This window comes from Bacillus rossius, chromosome 1 (assembly GCF_032445375.1).
Source record: "Bacillus rossius redtenbacheri isolate Brsri chromosome 1, Brsri_v3, whole genome shotgun sequence".
Lineage (NCBI taxonomy): Eukaryota > Metazoa > Arthropoda > Insecta > Phasmatodea > Bacillidae > Bacillus > Bacillus rossius.
In genome coordinates, this window is record NC_086330.1 from 343,212,837 (window position 1) to 343,240,267 (window position 27,431).

The 27,431-nt window shown below is 35.8% G+C and overlaps 1 protein-coding gene across 1 annotated transcript in view; it reads right to left on the reverse strand.

The window, feature by feature from the left end:
- The window catches only part of LOC134528147 (uncharacterized), a 69,850-nt gene that overhangs the window by 29,621 nt on the left and 12,798 nt on the right, over positions 1-27,431 (reverse strand). The window contains exons 5-13 of the mRNA XM_063361472.1: positions 27,035-27,170; positions 24,925-25,144; positions 23,248-23,426; positions 21,054-21,231; positions 14,022-14,201; positions 10,746-10,855; positions 9,450-9,599; positions 6,366-6,597; positions 1,943-2,031 (exon numbers count right to left, since the gene is read on the reverse strand). Coding sequence (XP_063217542.1) covers positions 1,943-2,031; positions 6,366-6,597; positions 9,450-9,599; positions 10,746-10,855; positions 14,022-14,201; positions 21,054-21,231; positions 23,248-23,426; positions 24,925-25,144; positions 27,035-27,170 — 1,474 coding nt within the window. The remainder of the gene's footprint in view (positions 1-1,942; positions 2,032-6,365; positions 6,598-9,449; positions 9,600-10,745; positions 10,856-14,021; positions 14,202-21,053; positions 21,232-23,247; positions 23,427-24,924; positions 25,145-27,034; positions 27,171-27,431) is intronic.

Genomic DNA, 27,431 nt, shown 5'->3' on the forward strand with positions numbered 1-27,431 from the left:
GCTGGGTAAAAATTAATGTTTTTTTTATGCCATTTTGTCATGGATATGTGTTTTGTACTTTTGTGTTTTGTGTTATGAAACTTGTCTAATTTTGACAGTTCTCAAAATGCTGTAGTACTATCTATTGTTGTATGAATAGTGTTTATTAACAACTTCATTTGGTTCATGAACAAACATTGTCTATGGACTATGACATGCTTTGCAAGTGACAGTTGAGAAATTTATGTATTACTGTCAAATTTGAGGCAAGTTACACAACACACTGTAAGAGCATATACTGTATACACAAACATCACATGTGCAAATGTAAGACCCACCAAATTTTACTACCCATAACTGTGTCTACTAGCCATCCCTTTTGTGAACAGATAACGACCAACCATTACACTCACTATAAAATGTTACAAAAGACAGTTCAAACCGAGCATACCGCTCACACTCAGAGCTCAATAAATGGTGTTGGTTTCAAAAGTACATCATATAGGCCTATTGCTATTGAATGTAAATGACAATATAATTTAATTGCTTATATGTATTGTGTTATAATAAAATATCACTGCTTATAAATTAATGTACTCCAATGCATAAACACGAGTGAAATTTTGTTCGCATATTTTCACATCTAGTTTCTCATTTTCATTTGTCACTCCTTAATGAAAACATTCTACACACAAAAAAAAAAAAAACAGGAGAACTCAATCATCAGATGTAAAGTTTGCATTTTTCACAAACACATTTCAATGTACATAATAACACCAAATCAGTGTGTATTTAGGTTTACAAACATTATTTCTCTCCCCATCCATACAGGAGACATAATATGAAGCAATCATATGCTTACGTACCAAGAGGCTCAAAGTTAAAGTAATGTCAAAAGATGCTGTTAACTAGTCGCATGAGCAATTCGCTAATAGCCCACACCATCACATGTTAAAAGTTTAATTTCTACTATGACAGACAAAAATAAATGCTAGGGGCAGGGTTTCCACACACTTACTTCAGACAATTACCTAAGTTTCCTAGTTCAACCAAAAAACTTTTTCCTTTCTCATCAATTTATCTTGCAATCTTAACACAAGTAAATAAATTAAATTAAAAATACTTGTCGAAAAACAATTCAAACAACAAAATCTCTTTTCCACAGAATAGAGTTTGTACAGTTAAATCCCATCGCACCATCCACGCCATTATACCAATGCTGTCAGTCTGTGACATAAAATCACTATATTAGATCAAACTTTGAAACAAAAAATTATTAATTGTGACATTTTATCATTCTCCAAATCATTAAATCAACACATTTTGATTCATTGATTGTTTCACTTACCTTTAATTAAATATGAAAACAGACCCGTTTTAAACAACAAAATTTGTGATTAAAATACAGACTGGTATTATGACATTAAATGTAAACACATGTTAAAAATCACCAATAAAATTTGGCAGCAACTATTTTTTTAATTTTCATGTTTTCGAGGTTTTGAAGACACCTTTTAATTCCCTGAGTTATTCCTGCCTATGAGAACTTTCCAGGATTTTTATAAGTAGATAAGACTAGCTGCGTTACCCGGCATTGCCCAGGCTAAATGCAAGGTGATATGTTGTCTGCGAGTTAAAGCAAAATTGATAGTAATATATGAAAGTGCGGTGGACATAGAGAAATGTCACACAATTGCTGTTTGTATGTCTATGACCTATGATTTTCTGTTTACCCATGGCGATTGGTAAAACGGTTTAGAAGTTGATGCACTGCAGCGCCATTTTGCAAAGAGTTACAAAAAAAATGGATTGTATAAAAACCTTCTCCATGGAAAAACACTTTGATGTGCCAACTTTCATGGCGATCCGTCAAACAATGTTGGAGTTTATCGACGTCATACATATTGACATCATATTTTACGTATAAAGATGAATACAACCACACAACAGATGCTACACTGACCTGTTCCAGCTCGCCGTTCCAGGACACAGGCAAGTCATACCTCCTTGCTGGTAGAACTCCCGTGTCCACTGTAAGAAGTCATAATCTGCCTGCCAACGAGAGTTAAACATCACTAAGTTATAGAATTGACTACATTTTGAGATGCAGATTTCCTGTGACTTTGTACGGTTAAAAAAGTGGTGTCTTACAATCAAAGTTTTTCTGCATTTGGTAAATTTACTTTGAATCCGACACACACTGTTATTATCACTTTAAAATAACTGTGCATCTTGAAATCACAGAAATTTTTTTCCCGGAACCTAAAGAAAAAGAGAGCGGAGTGCATCATAGAATCAGTTATATCTTGGATTTTAATAAGTACAGTACTTCAAATTACATAAAGAAACAAAATTAGGTGATCCAATTCAATGCCTCTTCCTGGCCAGTGAATCCGTTTGTTGACCAAAAAATGTGAATGAATAAAAAATGTGTTAACTAACCCTTATTCTCACTAAGACAATCAAAGATGGATAAAGGATGAAACTGTTCCCCACAACAGTGAATAAATGCATTCAAACATCTTGGGGAAAAAAAAAATCGCATGGCAATAGTGATGGGTCGATTCCGATTCCGGAATCGGTCGGTTCCATCGATTCCAGTATAATCGTGGGATTCAGAATACAATGGTTTTGGAATTGACCATGACCGATTCCTGCATTGTTTTTAAGTTTGCAAAATACTAGTGATGGGTCGATTCCGATTCCGGAATCGGTCGGTCCCACCGATTCCAGTATAATCGTGGGATTCAGAATACAATGGTTTTGGAATCGACCATGACCGATTCCTGCATTGTTTTTAAGTTTACAAAATACATCTCCTACGCAACGTAAGAAAATACTAAAATGAATGCAAATATAATTTTTAAACTACATAATACAATCTTTTTTACGGAACTGATTTACGAATTACGGTAATTAACGTATTTATTTACTTGCACCGCCATTTTCCCTATAGTACAAATGCAGTATCTACTTTCCCGCTTTAAACGAAAGCATTTTTCGGAAATTACGTTGCAGCAGCACTGCATTTAATAGTAAACCTTCAAAAATAACTAGACAAAACCATAAATGTTTAAAGAAAATTATGTAAATGTAAACGGCAAGTAAAATAACGTAAACGTTAACAACTTGATCATGGCAGCTACATTTGCCATTGTAAACAACCTAATTTTTTGTTTGTGCTACCGGCCATGGTAAACCATACGGTCATGAACCAAATCTTTGGTGACGTGAACGTGAAAATTAAGATGTTTCACATCTCTGCACTTTAAACTTTACAGAATTAAATGAAATAATTTTTGAACGAGATTTTACCCAAATTGACAGTGGATTACTGCGACCATATTAAAATAAGTTTAAAAGCAACATAACCAAATTGCTGTAAATCGGCGTTCTTGTGCGTGTTCAGCGATGCTCTTTTTACATTAGATATATTTTGGAAAGGCAGTTGGCTAATCTGGATTTCCAAACATTGCTGCTGAAACGTTCGTAAATTTTTATTACCAGACATAAACAATCTTTTGAAAGTAGTTGTGTTTAACAGAATTGTTTCCGATAAATTTTTGAAATGAATTAAATGTTAACACGCGATTTTTTTAAGAGTTTAATTATTTTGTGTAAGAAAATCTCACCATAAAATGTGGACATTTTGAGATGCTAAACATGCACAGAATGTTCTTAGTCAAGAACCGAAAATTTATTTTCTCTTTACGGTTGTGAAGAACTGCAAGACTGGATGGATTTATTCTTTTCACCAAGTGAGATGGTCCCTTGAAATATGTATCAACGAGGTTATATTGTCATTTTATTTGGATCATTATTTACTTGCGCTTGAAAATAAAATTCCTAACCTAAACGTACAAACCTCTTTTTTTACAATTAATTAATTGAGTTGATAATGTAAGGTATCAAAAGTTGGTTAAGTTATAACATTATTTACAAAATACGTCATAAGACATCTTTGATTATTGGCAGTGTTTGAACACATGTTTCGTCTAACTATATGCAAGGTTAAAAGGCCAAATTGTGCTAGAAATTCAAGGTAGCATAACTTGATGGTAATGAACATACTTTTTAACATTATATAAGCTGTATATAATGGTAATTTCTGCACAGAAAATGAAACACAATTATATCAATAATATATATATTATATAATATAATTATGCAATTATATTTTTAAAATCATAAACAACCTTTTTTTTTTCTGAGTATATTACTCTGTTGAACATTGTCAGCTAAAAATTAAGGAATCGGAATCGGATCAAAGAATCGACCCTTTAATTTAAGAATCGAAAATGGAATCGGAATCGGTATATTTTAGGAATCGGCCCAACACTACAAAATACATCTCCTACGCAACGTAAGAAAATATTAAAATGCATGCAAATATAATTTTTAAACTACAATCTTTTTTTACGTTACTGATTTACGAATTACGGTGATTAACGTATTTATTTACTTGCACCGCCATTTTCCCTACAGTACAAATGCAGTATCTACTTTCCCGCTTTAAGCGAAAGCATTTTTCGGAAATTACGTTGCAGCAGCACTGCATTTAATAGTAAACCTTCAAAAATAATTAGACAAAACCATAAATGTTAAAAGAAAATTATGTAAATGTAAATGGCAAGTAAAATAATGTAAACGTTAACTATTTGATCATGGCAGCTACATTTGCTATTGTAAACAACCTAATTTTTTTTTTTGTTTGTGCTACCTGCCATGGTAAACCATACGGCCATGAACCAAATCTTTGGTGACGTGAACGTGAAAATTAAGATGTTTCACATCTCTGCACTTTAAACTTTAAAGAATTAAAATGAAATAATTTTTGAATGAGATTTTACCCAAATTCACAGTGGATTACAGTGGCGGCCATATTAAAATAAGTTTCAAAGCAACATAACCAAATTGCTGTAAATCGGCGTTCTTGTGCGTGTTCAGCGATGCTCGTATTACGTTAGATATATTTTGAAATGGCAGTTGGCTAATCTGAATTTCCAAACATTGCTGTTGAAACGTTCGTAAATTTTTATTACCAAACATAAACAATCTTTTGAAAGTAGTTGTGTTAGTTTAACAGAATTGTTTCCAATAATTTCTGAAATGAATTAAATGTTAACACGCAATTATTTGAAGAGTTTAAATATTTTGTGTAAGAAAATCTCACCATAAAATGTGGAAATTTTGAGATGCTAAAACATGCACAGAACTTTCTTACTCAAGAACCGAAAATTTATTTTCTCTTTACGGTTGTGAAGAACTGCAAGACTGGATGGATTTATTCTTTTCACGAAGTGAGATAGTTAAGTTCTAGGTAATATATTAAAACGTAAGCATCTCTGAAATTTTATTTTAGTGTGGTGCATATTTGTTTCTAGTCATTTCCTTTATAATGAGATAATAAAATTTTATTTTTACATTTCCCTCTTTTTTTTTTTTTGCCCTGGTCCCTTGAAATATGTATAAACGAGGTTATATTGTCATTTTATTTGGATCATTATTTAGTTGTGCTTGAAAATAAAATTTTTAACCTAACTGTACAAACCTCTTTTTTTTACAATTAATTAATGTAAGGTATCTAAAGTTGGTTAAGTTATAACATTATTTACAATTTATGTCATAAGACATTTTTGATTATTGGCAGTGTTTTAACACGTGTTTCGTCTAACTATATGCAAGGTTAAAAGGCCAAATTGTGCTAGAAATTCAAGGTAGCGTAACTTGATGGTAATGAATATACTTTTTAACATTATATAAGCTGTATATAATGTTAATTTCTGCACAGAAAATGAAACACAACGCAATTACATTTTTAAAATCATAAACAACCTTTTTTTTTCTGAGTATATTACTACTCTGTTGAACATTGTCAGATAAAAATTAAGGAATCGGAATCGGATTCGAAGAATCGACTCTTTAATTTAAGAATCGAAAATGGAATCGGAATCTGTATATTTTAGGAATCGGCCCAAAAATACATGGCAACATTTGCCAAGCTTCCAAAAATTCTGTATGTCTGCTGCACTGTTCACGTAGCTTCACTACTGCTCAAATATTTTGATTAAAAAAGTTATACCTACTCATGGAGTTATATTTATTAAAAACCAACACAGGTTGGTTATTTATACAAATATTCGACCACATAGTGCAATGTCATTATTTTTTATAACCCTAAATGAAAAATTTGCTTAAGCGTCACACTACATTTCTTTAAACTAAAAATCGAATAAAATGTGTGACCCATTACCTATACCGATTATTTGCCAGTTATTAGTATGAATATGCTACAATCATGTATGAAGATACGCACACTTCAACGGACGCACCCCCGAACCTCCGTGAAAGGAACAAAAAGGCGAGCAGACAGATTGCAGACTCGCCTGGAAGCCGTACTCAACGAGCAGGACGTTGGCCGGCACGTCGACTCGAGCGGCCGCCCCGGCCTCCAGGTGGTGCAGGCTGTTGCTGCACAGCATGATGGTGACGTCCGGCGAGAGGGACAGCAGCTGCCACAGCTCCTGCAGGGGCACGCGGGGGGCCCCTCCGTCCCCCTCCTCGGCCCGCGACTGCTGCACCAGCAGCGAGCAAAGCTTGGGGCCCGCGTGCACGTAGCTGCCGGCCAGACACATACTTTTTTTAGTGATTGGGTCATGTGTTCCAATTTTCTTGATACCAAACCTCAAAATTTGAATCACACAGAGTACCACAAATCCACCCCTCGAATATCTTAATCAAGGTACTCAGGTCAAAAATAATTACTGTACCCTTGTTTCAAGAACTAAGTTTCCCAAGTCAATACATGTTATGTTATAATTTTTTTTACATAATTGCATGTCAAAAGTAAAACAAATTTGGGAATGGTAGTAGGATGGATGAGTGTGAAAAAAAAAACCTAACTACTAAACTTCAGGATCATTAGCACCCAAAAAACCTTTCCATGAAGTAATATGGTTTCAACTTCTTGTTGACATCGAGGTCATTGAATCAGCATGAGCAATACGTAAAACAGTGCAAATCATGTAATGATGGATATCATTGATGGAAATATCAGTATTCCGAGAAAACTCGACCATCACAAGGCAACATCTGCTGCGTTTTCTTGTGAAAAAATCATGTTTGATACTGCCGGGAATCCAACCCATATTACTTTGGTAGACTCATTTAGCATGGTCCTCTCCAAGATCCCAGTGTGATGTGAGGTATGGAATTGGAATTGAAGTAGGAATGAAAATGGAGCTGGGTGGCTAAGTGGCAAGACACCGGCAGGCTCACATTCCAGAGAACTTGGGTTCGAATTCCTGACCGGTCATCCTGATTTCATTCTTTATGGTTTCTCAAAATCACTCCAGGTTATTACTATAGGTAGGGACAAGATTACTTGGTGAATTGCGATAAAACCTAACAACACCGAAAAGCATGTCAATACACCATACAGCACCGAAATGCAAGATAAATCATGGAATTAAGCAGCATTTAACCAAAACTTCATTCAAATCATAAAAAAAGTTTAATGTTTGAAATTTAAAGTAGGTCGATATTTCCAGACAAATTATGGTACCAACGTGCATAGCTCAGAAAAATTAATTTAATTTGTTTTATTGTGTATCTCTTATTGAATCACTTTTAATCCACACATGCTTGCCACTTTATTTATATTGTTCTGAATGTATTTGTTTTAATCCAAATTAATTACAAATTATTTTATCATAAAACCATAAAATCTTGTGTCTAACTATAGGCTATGGCTTATTCTTTTCCCAAAAGTCATTTCTTGTAGTGTATGTTTATCATGTCTCAAGGCCCCGCTGTCAACAAAATGTTAGTAAAAAAAAAAAGTAATGAATGAATAATTGTCTTACCTTCTCGTCAACATGAAGGTCATCAAAAGCGGAGCAGGGGCAGAATACACCAGTGGGAAAACAGTAGTTAAAAAAAAATTTTAAAATACTACCAGCTCACTGCAACATTCACCTAGTTTCCCACTTGCTTAAATCTATATTTTCCAGTCATAATTGAACCCAAACCATTAACAGAACACTTTTAAAATCAACTTTTTCAAGACTCATGCTTAAAACTTTTTAAATGCAGAATAAAAAAAAATAAATTACAGTAGATAAAAACAATTTAAATATTTTAGCTATCTGGGGAAAAAAATCATTTTAACTTTAAAATCCTTTACATAACAATATTACTTTTTCAAAATAAATATCTACAAGCAACATTTTACTGGTTTCAACTGTCATTTCTGATTTTAAGTCATACAATTTATGTTACTTAATTTTTTAACATACTTAATGGCCATTCCACTATGCAAAACAAATAATATTAAAGATAGAACATAATGCATCTGTCATGTGACTTAAAACAAATATCTGTACCATACGCTTCAAGATGATTAAAAAAATTTATAAAACAATTGTAGAAATTTACGAATTATAAGAATTATATTGAAGAATGATAATTTTTTTCCCCCTAAAATACAATGTTACTTATTGACTTTTTGAATTATAAAACAACCTAAAAATTTTAGAGTATAATTTTAAAAACATTCCCACTACAACTGTATTATTCGTACATATTTCTGTCACCTTTTTTTCTAAATAATATTATTGCCAACTGTTTAGAATAAAATTGGTGAAATATTTTATGAACAGTATTTCACATTTTAATTATTTTTACATAAAAAATTATTTTAAATTTAATACTGAAACTTCTAAAACAGCAGCAAAATTGGTGAACTTAAAAAACCCTTACAATGGTACCAGTTAGGAATGGGCTGGTTGAATCCTTAAACATCATAAAATCTATAGTATTTAAAAGATTTGTGATTCTAGGGAAAAAATTGAAAAAAAAAAAAATCAGAAAAAAATTAAATAAATTCTATAATTCAACACAGACAACTTTGAAGTTTATTAGGCTTATTTGTGTTTTTCTTCATACCTATCCAATTACCATTCCTCAAGATATTATTTTAATATGTAAATATGTATGTAAATTAGGTAAATGCATTGATTCAGGAAAATCATTTCTTGCTTTATTTTTTGAACATTCCTTTATTTTTATGACATTGAGACCTAGATTCAGATTTTAAGGGTAGATTTGAGGTACCCACCGTGATACAATATTGAGATTTAGCTTCAAGAAAATTGGGATTTGCGTCATCACTAGTAAAAATAAAATTGCATCAATATGAAGAACTGTCGGAAAACTCCATCACCACAGTGGTCTGAAAGTGAGCAATCACGACAGCGAGACTGTTTGGACTTGTGATGTTTTTTTAAATTTGTGTAAATATGTTGGGACTTTGAGACATTCCTTACATCAAGACTGTGTTTGAACTTCCCGCGCCACTGGCCGGCAGTGCCCGGCAACCAGTCAGTCTTTGTCATCGCGCCGTCAGGAAGATGGTGTTATCAGTCCACAGTCGAAACAGAGACATGAAAGCAGGCAGAAGGTGTGGCCACCTGAGGTTCGGGAAGCTGGCGAGGATCTCCTGGAAGGTGAGCCACATGTCCGCTCGCAGGTCCTCGTACACGACGTGCGCGTCAACGTCCAGGACGGGCACCAGGTTCACGAAGCGATCCTGGCAGTAGCGGTCGATCGTCACCATCTCCCTGGCGACAGCACGGCAAGTACAACAGTCCCAACTGCAGCAGCAACGATTCAAACAAGACCGCAAGCAGTGGATTCAACGGGGTTGAGTTTTGCCACTTGCCCTTTCCCCCTCTTAAAACTTTAATGGAGAGGAATTTTACATTTTATTACCTAATAACTTTAGCTGCGTTTAATATTTATCAGTTGATAAATTTGTTAACCAGAACAAATACAATGAAACATAATTGATGACATACATACATATGGTCTACACATGTAAGTTACAAACATGTAAGCCCTTGTGATACGAAAATTGGGGACACGTCTGGATTAAGATATTTAAAATATATTCTTATCTGTAAGATTTTAGTACACCTATTTGAATAACAGTTTTTTTTTTTACTGGAATGTGAATACAAATATTATAAAATTTTCTTGAATATGAATAATATTAAATTTGGAATAACATCAGTGGAGGGAAAAATTTCTAAAAAGATTTTATGACGGTTAACGGTCATATTTTAAAAGAATAATTAGATTGTGTTTTACGTTATTGTTTTTAGTTATAATCATTTAAATATTACTATAAAAAATATTTATTGGAATTTTTATAGATTTTTTGTAATGTTTGCAAAATTTTATCTTTCGCTTGTCTTGTTTACTTTTTGAAAAGTTTTTCAAATGTATTATTTCACAAAAATAACTTACAATAAATGTTTATCTGGGCATCAGTATCACTACACTTCAAATACAAACAAAAATAAATAATTTCAATTATTTTCAAGGATAAGTATTTGAAATTAATATAAATAATATTTGTTATTAAATATTAATTATTAAATAATTATTATTAAATATTTTCACAGTCTAGTTATTAGCTAGAAATAATATAGTACATGATAGTGGTGTATCACAAGCTAAGGTTTACACACACACAAATTATCAACATTTAGGTGCATCGTAAACAAGAACTCCAAATCATAAAACATGATAAAGTCTTTCATCTCGTAAATATTTTTGGTCCCTTGTAAAAAAAAAATTAATAAAAAAATCACTGTTAAGTAATATAAGTGCTGCTGTCACACTAAATGTCTTTAATGCCTCTTCCACTGGTCGCAGTGAATCCTACAACTAAATTCACATTTTTTGTAGGAGTTACCACTCACCCTTTAGTAAAGCACAGCGGCCAAGTCGAACCAGGAGACAGTCTTGTGTAGAGGTGCAGATGGCTGATTTTTAGAGACGACCAAATAGAGATCATGTCGAATAGGTAATCCTACACAAGCAACCAAAACATGTGAAAGAGATCAAACTTTGGTTCAGCACATTCTGTAATCCAGCATTGTTTGAGCAAATAGCATTCTGATTTTTTTTCTGTGTATTCAGAAAATCCAAATCATGAATGTAGTGTAATACTGAATACAAGTCATGTTCATATTTATAATTTTTTTTGTCATAGATCAGCTTATACGTTGATTTAAATACCATGGAACTGTGTATTCATATTCATTTCCAATAGTATTCACATTTAAAAATACACTGACATTCAATAGTTCGGAATAATTGGGTCATTCTCCAAAAAGTGTGCGATTTGGATTTTGAAATCTCAAAACTTAAAAATATGATTTTTTCATTATTATTTTTACACGTTACCTACAGTATTATGTACATTATTCCTGTTGTGATTGTTCTTCAAAAAGATAATATATTAAAAAGTTCACATTCACGGAGGTGAGATTATGTTAACGGAGGTGAGAAAAGAGTTCATAGAGTAGAGTTAATCTCTAGAAGCCAGTATAATAAATAACCACAGACAGGCAGAAAATTTACCTATAATATTAAGACACAATTACGCTAATTTACATAAACTTAAATTTCACATTTTGATGTTAGCAAGTAATTTGCACTGTTAAATCAGCCTCTGATTCCAAGTTTCTATTCAGTATTAAAACTTACTAGTAATAATTTGAAATATTGCATTACACACACACTGGTCTCACAAATTAAAAGTATTTTAAATACATTTCATGAAAGGTTTTCATAGCCTTCCAGATTATTGCTGAATAAATAATGCCCACGATTGTTCACCAAAGGTTGTTCAATAATTTGGACTAGGTATATCTATTCTTGCAACAACAGAAGTATCCTCAACTTCAGGAAATATAAATTTCTTAGATGTTGTCCTTTTTAGTCATTCTGAAATGTAGAACAAACTGTAATTAGCTTACTAGATCCCGCAAATACAAAAACTAAATTTTTTACAAATCTATTTACAATTAGGGTTGTACAGTTAAAGTAATAAAAATATTTAAAATTCAAATTAAATATTATTAGTGAAAGTAAACTTTGCATACATTTCTTGAAGCATCACTCCAGAAAAATTGTTTTGCATAGAATACGTACATTTAAGAAGCTTGTGACATTTCATGTTCAATAATTTTTATTTTTATTTTTTTAAACACTGCATTGTAGATTTTGCAAAATAGTGATTATTTATACTACAGTTTTGAACAATGGAAGTGTCTGTTACTATAATAACCTTAATTGTAGGTCACAAAGAAGAATTGAACATCCATTTAATAGCAATGCATCTTTAAGAGCAAAAAATGTTATTCCGTTACTTCTCACCTCCGTGAATATTGCAAGTAACGGAGGTGAGGGTAACGGAGGTGAGAATTTTAAACTTGAAGTTAAATAATTATGATATTTTTGAGGTTAGGACATTTGTGTTTGTTGATTTCACTTTTATTCCCCACATTATTACATTTATCTATAGAATGAAAGTTAAATCCAATGTTTCTTACCTTGAAATAATTATCACGGAGGTGAGAACTTCAAAACACAATATCCGTATTTCATACTACAAACTTCAGAAAATACACATTTGAAACAACTTACTAAACTGCATTTTTAAGAGTAAACAAAATGACTACCATGCCTTGCTTTTGTCTACAGATTGTTTCTTGCAATGCACTCTATAGTAAATTATTACAGTTTCAAGTCTTACTGATGGAGGTAAGAACCTGTGTGAGAGACAAACATAAAACACCCAGTATAATTATGAAATAAATAAATTATGCACTTTATTTTATCAACAAAACCTTGTTTACAGGTATACAGTATGGCAAATAAATAAAAGCAGATAAAAATTGTGCCATTCAAATAAAGTGAACTGATAAAAGTGCTTAGTTGTCGGCGGGGACAAGCCACGGAGGTGAGATATTGCACACTTTGTGACAAATAAAAACTGAGATTATATTGTATTCAGATTTTCTACAGGTTTTTTAAATTTTATTGGTTTCCATTGAATTTATGTTGCATTTTCAAGCATTAAAAATATGTTATATTACTCTAAAACTGACCGGGACTGAAATTGCACACTTTTTGGAGAATGACCCAATTAATACCTCGGTAGAGCCATCAATCTGAACAAGACTATTAAAAATTAATTTAAAAAATTAACTTCACAGTCAGTCAGTTATGACTAATTTAAATTCCTTGGGAACCAACAATAATGTTTAAATGTAATAAATATTTACTTAGGAACAAATACTACTTTGTTATTAAAACAAAGTCACAATTATTTTGCTTATAATGTTTATTCCTATAATTTTGAATCATACTACTGAGGAATCTGGTATGTACTAAGAATCATTCTTATTTAATAACACACCATAAAAATTGTTTAACTATAAATAATAAAATTAAATATAAAGAGTACAAAATTAATCATGCATATCAAGCAGAAAAAAACCACACGAATGAAAGAATAAATGCCAACATTGCGTACCATTAAACGGATGAATGGTGAAGCGAAGTGAATGGTGCAGCAACAGAATGTATTAGCAGAGAAAACTAGAATACTTTGGGGAAAAAAACACTGGCTTGCTGCAATGTCCACCATTGTCCCTCTTGCGGTAAATCTCGGTTTCGACCCACCCCCCCTTCCCCCACCCAGTAGGAAGACTCATGGGAGGAAAGCACGTTTCACTGTGCAACTTTACGAAGCTATGACTGAAGGATTGAGTATTAAGTATGTAGTTTCATTATTATTAAGAATTAAGAACCAAAACTGCACATTTTTTTTCAAGCACAATCTTTAGGCGCTCTTTAATCCGGCTTTCTTCGGTTCTACAAATTCTGCAAATTCTGCAAATCCCCCACCAATAGAGCTGTTTTCTAGCAACATATCACGCTTGCACAATATTACCACTGCGTACATAACTGCGTACAGCCATAGAGCTGCTTATCAGAAAATATTATTTTGAAAAATATCATTGTACTGCATTCAAATTTTTTTTCGGTATTCCAGTTTAAATTATAATAGACATTAGATAATGCGGAGGAATCGCTAATCTGGCACGGCTGTAATGCCGAACGTGCCGTGTTACAGAGCTTGTGCTGTATTCCTTGGCTGCAGTGGCAGCACACGCTTGTCTCACCAGGGTGGGAACGCGGCCGTGCGGGGAGATGTCGAACAGCACGGCCCGCTGCCTCATGGCCGGGGAGTCCTGGATGATCAAGGGAGCGAGGGAGCCGTCCTCCCGGCACAGCCGCAGCAGCTGGATGAACGTGCAGCAGGCGTAGTGCAGGCCCGCAAGGCTGGCCGCGGTCATCCGCACCTGTGCGGAGCGGGCCAAGGGGTCGTTGAAACAGGGGTGTGGCCCTGCAAGCATTACTACATCGATACTCCCTGTCCCTTGCCCACTGTGTGTATAAAAAAAACCGTGCGCATGTACCCCCACCACTTCTCCACTACCTCCCCTACTTTGTGACGTAGTGTGAGTTGACGTGTACTGGCTTGTGCTATATATAGCCCATCCCCTTGCAACTCGCGTAACGTCGCAGGCAGCTGCGCAGTGGAGTGCGAGTTTCTGAGTCCGGACGGTTTCACCACACTACAAAACCCTCTCAGTGACTGCTCCGGAGAAATGAACAACTCAAGGTCAAAGCATTGTTGACAGCGTCGGTAATTTTCCATCCCGTTACTGTGCCTTTCAGGGGTGGCCAAGGTTGCTTTGTCTGGTGCGGACTTTATGCGGATTTTAAAAAATTCCATATGTGATTAAATATGGTAAACTAAAATGATTTCAACAACAAACACACAATTCACTTTGATTTTGAAAAAAAAAGTTTTTAATTGATGACTGCTTTATCATTGCCACCAGTTCCCGAGTTACATCCTATACAATACTTTGGAGAATTCCCATGTTGTGAGATAAATTTGTGGATGTTAAGAACAGCCTCTCCAACACATCTAGTGCAGCACAAATTTCTTCTATCCGAGGCCGCTTGAGCTCAACCTCTTCCGTATCATCTTCCTCGTCTTCGTTTGCCTGGGCGGTCTCCTCGTCACACTCTGAAGTTGTCTTATCTGATACAGGAGAACATGTTGTCAGCTGATTATCAATGGTAGATAAATTATTGAATGATGACTGGCAGCTAGCAAATTTTTTTTGTACTTCCACCCATTCAGCTACACATTCATCTGCATCATCAATACAGTCATCTCCACTTGAGCTTGTAGGGAACCCTGCCTTGGCAAAACAATTCACAACTGTGCTAGGCTTGATTTGGCTCCATGCCGAACAAAATCTGTGGATAGCTTGCAAAATGTTTCACTAAAAAGCACTTGCGTTCTTTACCACAACCCATCTGTCGCAGAAGAAACTGCACCAGTTGTATTTTATAATCTCATTTCACCTGTGCTATGATGCCCTGATCCAAGTTCTATAAGGAAGGAGATTAAAAAATATTCCCGCCTCATCAGCATTAAAAATGTCTTTCTTCTCCTAACCGGAAATCAGAGAATGCAGTTCGGCTTGCCACTTCTCCTGTACAGTGACATCAACAGCAGCAGCTTCACCAGACACTTTCAGGGTACTCAAGTTGTACCTTGCCTTAAATCTGTGTAGCCACCCACCTGAAGCTTGAAAGTTGTCAAATCCCAATTTTAGGGCTTTTTCGAGTGCCTTCTCCTGCAAGACATTCCCAGCTACTGGTATGTTTGATGCTCTTGACTGCATCAACCAGTCAAACAATCACTTCTCCAGGACTTCATATGGTGCTGCTGAAATACGTTTTCGGCTGTGGGACAAAAAATCATGTTTCATAATTTCAGACAGCTGATTTAAAATTGTGGACAAAGTAGATTTCGCTATCCCAAATTCTGTCACGATGTCAGTTTTCTTCTTCCCGTCGTCTACTGCTTTAATTATAGCTAGTTTCGTTTTCATGTCGCTTTCTCTGCAACATTTTGCCAAAACAATTTGAAAACGTCAACACAAAAATCACAAACTTAAAACTCACATGATACTTTACAATTTACGTAACACGTTTCGTATTGTGGGCGCGAAATAAAAACACACAACACGGATATGACGTAATGGTGTATACATAACATCCGCAATGGAAAATGGCCTTTGGCGGCGGATGCTATATGTAGGAGCGCTGCAGGCGCGCCAATGCAAGGTGGCGGCAGATGCTAGAAGTGGGAGCGTTGTGGGCACGTCAACAAAAGACGTTAGATATTAATAGCGCTGTTACCTGATTGATGGCTTCTGCTGTCATTGTGTGCCGTATTGTTTTGCTTCTTACGTTTCGTTATCATTTCATAACGAAATTTTGAGACGCAAGTGTTTATGATGATTGTCCAGCGTATATATCGTGTTCGTTATAGTGAATACAGTAAAACCTTTTTGTTGCGACCCCATTTATTGCGACCACCTCTCTATTACAAACCAATTTCGAGTAACCGTGAAGAAATTGCCGAAAATCCGAAGAAAAACGGACAGAAAATAAGTTTCTTGTGGTGACTAGCGTGTTACTGCGTTTCTCTTGCCGAGTGAGTACTGCCATAGGGAGCACATATCTAAAAATAGATACCATTTCCTGTCGACCGCTGTCAGCGCTTGACAACCCCCATTCCATGTCCCTTTGCCGGCATGGTGCAGATAAAGGTTTTTGTGGCAACGTGTTTACGTTTAGCTTTTTGCAAGTGTCTAGTGTGGTACGCAGTCAAGGCAAAGCTACCTGCTGGATTTCTCTTGATTTTGATTACTATCGGTTGACAATGGTTGCTTAGTTTTTGAAGTCCGATTTGGTATTTTTTCTGGCTTGATGACTTGTGCAGGGTTTTTTTTTTCTTCTTTTTTTTCCGATTTTGTGTATTATGACTTAATAAATAAAATACCATTAAATATTAATTACTATTAATACAATGCAGGAAAAACCCTCCGGCCGCAGCGTGTGAACATGGTAGTCAGCCGCTCGCTCGCCCTTGCTCACCCTCTCCCCGTACCGTGCGCTGCGGCCGATCTCGGATGCTGCTTGTACTTGTTAACAATCACGTTATCTGCTTCATTTTAACGGGAGTAAAAATATATTATAACTGTCCACAAATTGATAAAAGCTTTGTGTCCGAAAAAAAAAGGGCACAACACTGGCCCGCCAGTTGTTTTCATTCAAAATGTGGCTAAAGAACTTGCATGGATCAGGCTGAAAACATCCGGAAATACATGTAGGTTATAAGGAATCTTGTTATGAATTTAGATGTTATGTTTTTCGAGTAGATATACACAGCGACTGACTGGATGCATGCCTGCCTCGTCTTGTTTTAACTGCCGCAGCGATGTTTATTTTGACAGCTCAAGCAATTATCTTTTCCCGTGGGTTGATAGAAAAAGGTCGCTTCACCCAGCATAAAAAAAAAGGCTACGCCACTTATTCCCCACGCAGGAAACACACTGGCTGTCATCTGTCTCCTCCACATTTATCTTTCTTCTAACATTCCACGACTCGCCTCTCACGGGGACAATAACGAAGCGACCACGCATTGGGCCATTTTATGCTTTGTTTGGTGACAGCAGCTTGATTTTATTCAGTATATTCCTTTTCATAGTAGCCTTGCTATTAAAATACATACATTTATATTTAAGTTTGAAAGCTTGTAAATTCCTTGCCAGAGATGACTGAACTCGAAATTGGTGTGAAAAGTGACATATTTTGACATACTTTTTTTTTGGGCGAATTTTGTGGGGAGGGAGGTTTCCGAAAATATTTAGAACGATCTTACCCCTCCCTCACCGCTTTAGTACCCCATTCATAGCCCAATTTTACGGGAGAAGGGAGGGTGAAATGAGCATTTTCTCACTGAAGGTTTTTCAAAGGGGAGCGAAGTTGGGGTGTTATAAGGGAGGACACTAGATGGTTTGTGTGTCTGGGAGGGATGAGCTAGCCTTGAAGAATGTTACCGAGGGGAGGGAGGGGTGAGCTTATGCGTCATGAAGCCATTGCCACCAGCCAGCCGGGCGAGCTTAGTGTGCGCCCACTCGCGTTGCAGAACCTACCGCTGCCATATTTTTAAAGGAAATTTCCCATTATTTTTTTTTGTTATTCTTACATGAACATTATTGGAAGTATTAACGCCGACACATTATCCGCTGTGTGTTAAAGTTAACAGATTTTAATAATCTTTCATTTTTTTTTTTAATTTTTTTCTGATTTTCACATTTTGGTCAAAATGTCCAATTTTTTGAGGTTCCCGAGAATGTATTTGTGAAATCACTGCTTAGTTAAATCCGGGGCTCGTGACATCGGGGTTCTAGTGTATTTAACTACGGCAAGCAGAAAACGTACATAAACTAACCAGTAAAAATAAACTGTCTTTTGACATATTTTCTTTAGAGGTGGCCTGTAGGGCAACGGACTTGTCATGAAGGTTGAAGTGGGTTTAAAGCAAAGCCGTCTAGCATTGTGAGTGACAGCATCCTGCCATTATACGGCTGGTTTCTTAGCGAGTAGCGGTTTGGGGGGGGGGGGGGGGGGGGGGGGGGGGAAAGAGATCAACTGAAAATTTCGTAAAACATCTATTACGACCCCCCATCTATTACGACCCTATTCCTGGGAACCGTGAGGGGTCATTTCAGAGAGGTTTTACTGTATTTTGTAAACCTCTCGCAAAATATTGCTGAAAAATTTGTATAGTTGAAAATAATTTACATATTATTGCATTGCGTTTTGGCGGAACCGTAGGAGATGTTCGTTATAGTGAAGTGTACGTTATCCTGAAGTTCGTTAATGCAATACTTTACTGTAGTTGTCAATTATAAAAATTTCACATTCAGCATCGATTTCTGCCAATACAACTTAAGTATAAATATATACAACGTACCAGAGTGGTTTCAAATTTTTACAGTTATAGAAAATACATTTTTCTGTACATTTGGTTAATAAAAATGAGATCTATGCTGCACCTTTATCTCAGCCCCAATCCCCAATTTAAAATACATTTTCCCACTAAATCCCATCCAAAGTAAAAATTCAATTCCTGTCCCAGTTTATTATTTATCTATAATGTATACTAGGAAAGAAATTAGATTTTATCCACACTGAAGTAAGAACTTAGGTAGTTTAGTGAAGCCCTGGAAATTCTTTCCCTTTCAACATACTACATAAAATGCAATAAAACTAAATTGCTAAAAAACCTATCTTTGTCTAACAATAGTGCTATGAACTCTAAAATTGTGTCTATTACAAATTAGGTAGTTCCTACCTCAATTATTGTTTGATTTCCAACATCTCACTTCATAAATAGGAACAAGATTATACAGAGAAACGCAATAAAACTGAACACCAACAAGCATGTCAAAACACCGGATAACAATGAAATTCTAGTTAATACACCATATACCACTGAAATGAGAGTTATGTCATGGACTTAAGTAGCATTTAATCAAAACTTAATTCAAAAAATTAAAATAAAAGAATCTCTTACTTAGTGGTGCACCGATGCGGATACCGATGAATCGTAATCGGCGATTATGAGTACTTTCCGATTAATCGCAATCGGCGATTATCTTAACGATTACTTTGCCGATTATCAACGTCCCGGCGTAATTAAGTAGTTTTTACCGTGTAATATTTTGTTACACATTTTGGGACGAAATACGGTAATATTTGTATATTTTACAAAATTCATCCAACTCCGTCATATGATTACAGATAGTTCGTTAAATTTAATAAATCTCATTGCCTCAAACAATAAAAAATACGTTTTTCCTACACGTTTATTTACGTTTTGTCTTTTGTTTAGTGGCCTTGTACATCACCTATAGCCAGAGACGTAAAATAGATGGCACGCAATCAAAATACCACGAGCAGTTGCAGTGGATTCTATGACAATCGATCTTTTCGAGTCATAGTAGCGGTTCAAAATCGTGGTCCCGATACCTTCTAGAGTTTATCACTGGGTTTTATAAACTCGTTATGGGTATCTTTGGTAACATTATCCATTGTTGTGTTATTTGTATGTGACGTGAAAAGTGTAAAAGTATTTATAATTTTATATATTCAGTCAACATAAATAAAATCACATGTGCCAAATTGGTTTTGAGTTATTTATATATAATTATAGTGAGATGGCGAGTAGGGAGAAAAAAAAGTGAAGTGTGGAAACATTTTTCTATAAACTCAAGTGAACAAAATAAAGCAACATGTTTACATTGTTAAACAGTAATTTCTCGATGCAACCTTATGTGATAGTCGATAATAATGCTAGTTTTCCGCAACAAAAACTTACCCATTGTAAATTACAATTATTAGACTGTAGTTCAAGTTGTTTACATAACAAATATAAATAGAAGTTAATTTAATTTACACTTTGCAATGACTTAATAGTGTATTTTATATATTTTTATACTGTTATTATAACTGTATTCTCAATTTTACCTAATCTTGTTATTAAATTCACATGGGAATAAAAATTGTTGTGTGCATTATTACACTTAAAAAAATTTGTTCGTTATAATCGGTAACTGAATCGGTATCTGCCGATTATTGCTCTCATAATCGGTAATCGAATCGGTAATCGGTAAAGTCATATCGGTGCACCACTACTCTTAATGTTTGAAATTCAAAAAATGCCCTTTCTGGACAAAAAATTGTACCAAAGTGCATGTATCAGAAAACTTAATTTACATAATTTGTTTAGTTGTGCATTTCCTACTGAATCAACTTAAAACATAAATGCTCGCTCATTTATTTTTTATTGTTCTGAATGTCCTACTGAATCAACTTAAAACATAAATGCTCGCTCATTTATTTTTTATTGTTCTGAATGTACCTGTTTTAGACCAATTTATTAAAAATTATTTCACCATAAAAATGCAGCATATAAATTCCCTCTATTTTGGTGCAGTAAGCATTACAAAACAGATTTATATAAATAAAACCAACAACACTGAAATCCTCTGTTATAAAAACACAATCGGACTAAAAATAAAACCATAAAATTTTATCTCTATTCATAACTCTTCCAATCCAATGACTTAAAATGTGTGAAATGTTGGTATCTTTAATTTTTATGCATTATAAATATTTTAAAAGCTAAGCATGTTTCACAACAAACAGAAGCGTTGATTGTGCGCATGACAACACACAGCACTAGCAACGTTAAATGATAGACGAGGACGCACCCTGGAGGCAGTAACGTGGATCTGGTAGGCGTCGCGCAGGGAGAAGAGCGCGCCGTTCACCGCGCACTCGACCTGGCTGTCGGTCCGCCGGCCGCACGCCGGCTGGACGTCGCCGATCTTGGCGTCGTAGCCGAGGGATATCAGCGCCGGCCGGCAGACGTCCCACACGTCCAGTATCCTGCGCACCCGCCAACAACACTGCAATAGCCACACACCACAGACAAGAGACAGTACACTGAGAGGTCTTTAATCCGCCATGTTTAGGACCACGGCCATAACGCATTACCGGGGAAAAAAAATTTAGGGTTTTATTTGTAAGACAATTTCGTTATTAACACACGACATTTCTGTTTTTATCTCAATGTTCACAAATCCAAATCTAGAATTCGAATCCCAGAGGGTAACTCATATACTATACTATCAGTGTTGAGTTTTTAATTTGCTTTTATTTCCTTTTAATATTTTTCTTTGAATCTTTTCCCTGAAATATTGAATCCTTTGTATACTAAGGATTTCATGGGATTCGAGGCTTCGATTGGCCCATCTCTAATTTTTATATATTGTCTTTATTAATTTTAAAAAGTTTATTATTCAACAGATATGCAACTAAAACATTTCTTAACACCTATTTTACCAAAATAGTCTCATTTCGATTGACACCTGAAGCACTTATTCAGTAAAAATCGTTAGTCATATGCATGTTTACAACAAAACTACTCAGAAAAAAAATTAATCTGAAATTTTTGTATGTTTGAAACATGGGACATCATAAGTGTAAAACTGTGTTACTAAAGAAAGACATGCAAAAAAAAAATTAAACAATATACATAATATTAATTTTTTTCCAATACTTTTAGGTCATACATTTTAGTACAAAATTCATGCTAATTAAATTAGATGCAATGATTTTACTACAATAAAACACAAAATTTTTGTAGTTTGAGTTCAATGTTTTTAGTTCAATTTTGGTGCTAAATGGTATATTAACTTGCATTTGGGTGTTATATGTTGTATTGACGTGCTTTGCGGTGATATTTCTGTTATATCGCAATTTGCCACATAACCTTGTCCCTACATATTGGCATTCTTGCTCGATTATTGAACGTCAAGACATAATACTAACACAGGATCATCGAGAATGATTGCCAGGATTGTAAAAGAAGTATTTAAAGTATTCTCATAGGAGACATCTTGAAATGTTCACAAAAGTTCAAAGTTTTACAATTAGCTTAGTTACACGATGATATGGGGGCCATTTTTAGCTCTCATGATGTCCAAGATGAATTCAATCTCCTGCCATGTATTCTGAATTGTGTTTACAATTACAGTTGCAATAGTGATCGACCCTATCTTGAAGGTGTTTGATTTTTTTTTATCTTCTTTTCAGCATAAACAATTTTATTTAATTTATCCATACAGAAAAGTCAAGTTTTTGTATGGCCTTGCATGACAATAAGGCTAAAACGTTGCACGGGCAAAGGAGCGGGGGGTGGGGCTGTAAGACTGCCATGTACACTCCGTTTCAGTGGCAGATGGCACACAGCAGGATGTGGACTTCTGAACAGAAGTCTCAGTTTATGTTGTGGAATGTCGAAATGAAATTTGGTTGTCGCAGTGCAACAGAACTTTTGCATCCACGAGAAAAACCTCCAAATAACAAAGCTTTGAATCGGTGGCAGAAACAGTTTAGAGAAACTGATAGTGTTGCGAAAAAAAATCTGGTGGAACAAGAACATCAGAGGAAAATGAGGAATGTGTATGGCAGTGATGCCTGAATAAATTAATTGTACGTTGAAGTTTAGCATTTGGGATTCCAAAAATTCAGCTGCTGTATTAAGTCAAACCGAACGACAGGCAAAAATGTGTGGAATTTGTTGTTTCCCTGAACTGATTCCGCCACCGATTCCACCCCATTAAAAACCTTTTTTTTAGGCTAGTGCAAAGTGTGTCCCACTCTTTTCTGTTACTGAATTGTTTTCAATGTCATTTTAATGACCCAGCAATAAAGACAAACCCTTAGGAATGAACAAGACATGAAACCTTTTCTATCCTTTCTTTCATGAGAACAGGAACCCAACTAAAACTGAGGTTCTTAAAGCGAAACGACGAAACAAAAAAAAAACCCAGATCCACTATCTCTCTAACAAGCATTCACGTTCATGTCCCTAGTTTCGCCGCAGGAACGGAAGGGAACCTGTGCACGGGCGTGTGCTCCTTCACCACCGAGATGTGCAGCTCCTTCTGGGCCACGAAGGGGGGGCCCTCCAGCTCCACGATCCTCTGCGGCTGCGGCCACAGCAGGTGCAGGCTGCTGTTGGTGACGAGCGGCCGCACCGGCGTGCTGATGTGCGTGCGCAGCAGGCTCTCTATCGCCTGGCGGCACACACGGGTCCACTGGGTCACAGCAACTACAACTTCCGTGACTTGCTTCCTCTGCAGTTCCACATCTTTGATCACACGTCAACTTAAGCAGTTTAATTAAATGTTGCTCCCTTGGCAATATATATTTTTGTTCTCAAGCCTATTTTAAAAGAATGTAGTGTCATAATATATATATATATTTGTGTGTGTGTGTGTGAAAATTAATGTTTCTGTGTTTGTCCTAGGTCGCGTCATTTGGCGGCTCACAAAAAAAAAATGTTTAAAAGTGGTTAGAAGCAGTATATATTAGGTCTAGGTGTCAGAGCCATTGTACCCCAGTAAGTTTAAACCTTCTCTTTTTTTCTTCAATTTTTGGACGTCTTAATTAGAAATTAAGCCCCAGACATGCTGCACAGGCCCGGGCCCGGATGACACATTGCCACATTGATCCAACGAGACTTAGTTCCCTTTCTTCAGTACCTAGACATTATTTCGTGAAGGCACATAACTTTGACGAGCAATAGGTAAAATTTAGTGTTTTTATTATGGAATTGTGTGGCTGACTTGTATTTTCAACAGGATAAGAATACATTTTAGAATTAATTTCAAACGGCCAATTTCTGATGGATTGTGTAGGTGTACTTTACATTCAACGTTGTCTTACAAAATAGACAGACTTATATTCAAGAACCCACTTTTATTCCAGATCTACTTTCTTTTGAAGTTATTTTAAATTTGAGGTTCAAATACCTTAAGTATTCTTACATTTCAGGTTGCCTTATAATAGATGTATTTATTTTCGATATTACACTGTATTCAATTATTTTATGTTTTAAGGTATCTTATATTCGTGGTCAATCTGTATGACTAAATAGCTGATCCTTCAAATTAAAAAAAAATTTAATTAACTTTCTAAAAACTAAAGAACATTTGTTTAGCACATGAAAATTCATTTAAATATATTAATATGCTTCAAAGACATTTATTAATAGTGATTCAAATTTAAATGGAATATGAATGTTATTATTTCACAACTGAATATTTACACAACCCTAAAGTGAGGTAACACAGTGAAAAATCTTAATCCTACATTCTATTTTTCGGCACATTCAAATTCCAGCATCAATCGGGCCGCTTGAGTTTGAATTTTTTTTTTTTGTGGATTTCAGCTGTTGACCTTGGATACCAAGACGCATTACTGTGCTGCTGGCTTTTAAGTCTGCTCGGAGGTTGTCAAGGTCAGTTTTTGTTTCATTACAGTATGTATATTTTTGTAATGATTTTTTTTTAAAGATCAACACTAATCTGTTTTTTTTTTCTCTCCATAGTCATCTTATTTCAAGTTTTTTTTTAAATGCCATTGTAGTGTATATTAATGTTTCTTTGGGTATTGCTGCTAAAACTATATTGACGTTCAGCAATCCAACATGGCCGTGGATTGGAAAGTGCCGAATCAAAGACAATTTTCTGTGTGTCACGAGGAGGTGCTCAGCAGACGACAACTCCTCACCTGGTCAATCCTGGGGCTCAGGTCGAGCGAGGCCTGGGAGGCGAACATGACTCCCGCCCGGGAGCCCTTCCCCTCGCGACCGCTGCCGCCCGACTCGACGGAGATGCTGCGGGCACGGCCGCCGACCCCCGCGGGGCGCAGGGGCGTGTACCTCTCCACCAGCTCCAGGAGCTCGGGCTTGTGCGCAGCCAGGTCGAGCACCGTCTTGCCCGCAAACTTCCTGCGCGGGTTCCCCACAGTCAACCCTCTCCCCCGGCACGCGCCGCCGCGCGCAAAAACGTGCTAGGGGGCGTTCCGATTCAACCGCGCCGTTCCCGAGTGTACTTTTGTTTGCAGGATGTATCTAAAATACAACGAGGCTTCCTAGTGAGGCGGAGGATAAGTGCGACACTTGCTGGTGTTTCTAGCGCAAGGCTGTGTGTGGACTGACATGCAGTCTTCTCGTTGTGCGTATGACAACTACGAGATTTGAGTGTTAAACATTATGTTGCAGAGAGATGAAGCTAAAGGTGTAATGCAAGTCTCTTGAGCACTTTCAAAAATCTGCACCAATATGTTTCATGCCAAAAATTATTCTGAAAACACTTTTTTGATGTGGAATGCCCATATCACCGCAGCAGCAATCATGTGCAAAGTACATGACACGCCATACGTGCATGGTGTGGGTGCTTGCAAGCATTGGTAGTAGCTATAGATGTGTTGTGGTGTTGCACAGTAAACTTTATACAGTTCACTAGAGCATGGAAGGATATGAAACCATCTGTTTACTGTGTTTGTGCATTTTCCAAGGTTTGCATGTTATAGTTTCAAGTATGGTTGGGTAACTTTTTTATTAATTTATTTTTGAATTTATTTATTTACAATGTGAAACATGCACAATGCACATTAACTCTCTTTAAGGCGATTGCAAGAGAGTGCATGACAAATAAAAAAAACCAAACAGACATTATACAAATGAAAATCTCAATACAAAGCAAAAGGCATGGCATTCCACGTAACAGGAATACAGTGTTTCTTATTTTACACTGAGACCACTCTACTTATAGAAGGAAGCATTTCCAGCCCTTTTTCATACATTTTGTCTGTTCTAAAAATTCTGCCCACATACTGAAAGTTTTTATGTGTAATTTAGATACATCTTGTATAGTTCATTAAACACTAAACATGCATATTATCCTAGTGTAAAAAGTGATTTATGATTTAGTATGAGGTTGAGCAGTGAACACTTAAGACGGATCAAAATTTCCTGTTCGTGAAGCAGTCATCAGTATCCAGTGCTAGAAGTCGGCTGCTGTGAATTGTCAAAACAGTGGCACCTCAAACAAAGGTTGGCAGCCCTGGTAAAAAAAAATTAGATAACAGCTTGATTGTGAATAATGGTGTTCAGATCTCACTCATCCTAATCTCAGGTTTACATTTAGAGAGCAACACATCTGTATTTTAAGCAGTCTTTGGGTCATGGCTGTACGACACTTTGAACTAGGTATATGTGTATATGCACTTAACTAGAATATGTTTACATTTATTCTGAACATGTTTCAATCGGGGTTATATTTCATTCAAAATTTAACATGTTTTGTAAATACTTTAGAAAGACATATTTTATAGACTTACTTGTGACTGGAGTGTTTAAAGTCACAAACCATAGCTAAAAATATGGTTGAAGCGAGTGTGTAGCAGCAGAAACATAATCAGGTATATAAACTACAGTAGATGATTTGTTTTGTGTGAGTGACTGACAATGAGTGATATAATAGCTTTAAGCATGCAAATAAAGACCCATCATAATAAGAAAAAAAATTATAGTCGAATACATTTCAAAGAGTTTTTAGCAATGAGTTTTGAATGTGTTTATATACATTTCACACTCTCCAAACTTGAAACACTAGAAAAGTAAAATAACAGAATACATAAATTAAATTATGTTATTGAAAATGCACAATCCACTTTTTTTTTTTTTTTTTTTTTTCATTCTGTGAATCCAAATTAGAACAAGAGTTACAGGACAAAGGATTTGTCAATATACTTAAACTTTACCAAATACTGGTCTGCATAGCTCACCCAGACCAGTTTACCCTAGTAAACTCTCGACAACACAAGTCACCCTCACCCTTTGATCGGCTGGATGAGGGGGTTTGCCCCGTTCTGAAGCAGCTCTTCCACCACCTCCTCGTTCCCTTCTATCACGGCATCGTGCAGCGGCGTGGCTCCGCACGAGTTCATTGCATTCACGTCTGCTCCCCGAGCTGCAATCAACAAACAGCAAACTCTCAACAGAATATTACATATGTACACAGGTTTAACACAGCTTGGGGTGAATAGGTACTACTGCTAGGCAAAATACAAATTTTTGTTTCAGGAAAAAGCAAATTAATGTTTTGCTTTTTCGAGGATTCAAGGGATTGAGTGGTTTTTTTTTTCTTTTTCCCCCATCGCCATTTCTGAATTTTAAGTCTTTGAATGCTGTTGTCAACCTAGCCCATTGGAACTTTTCTGTGCTCTTACCC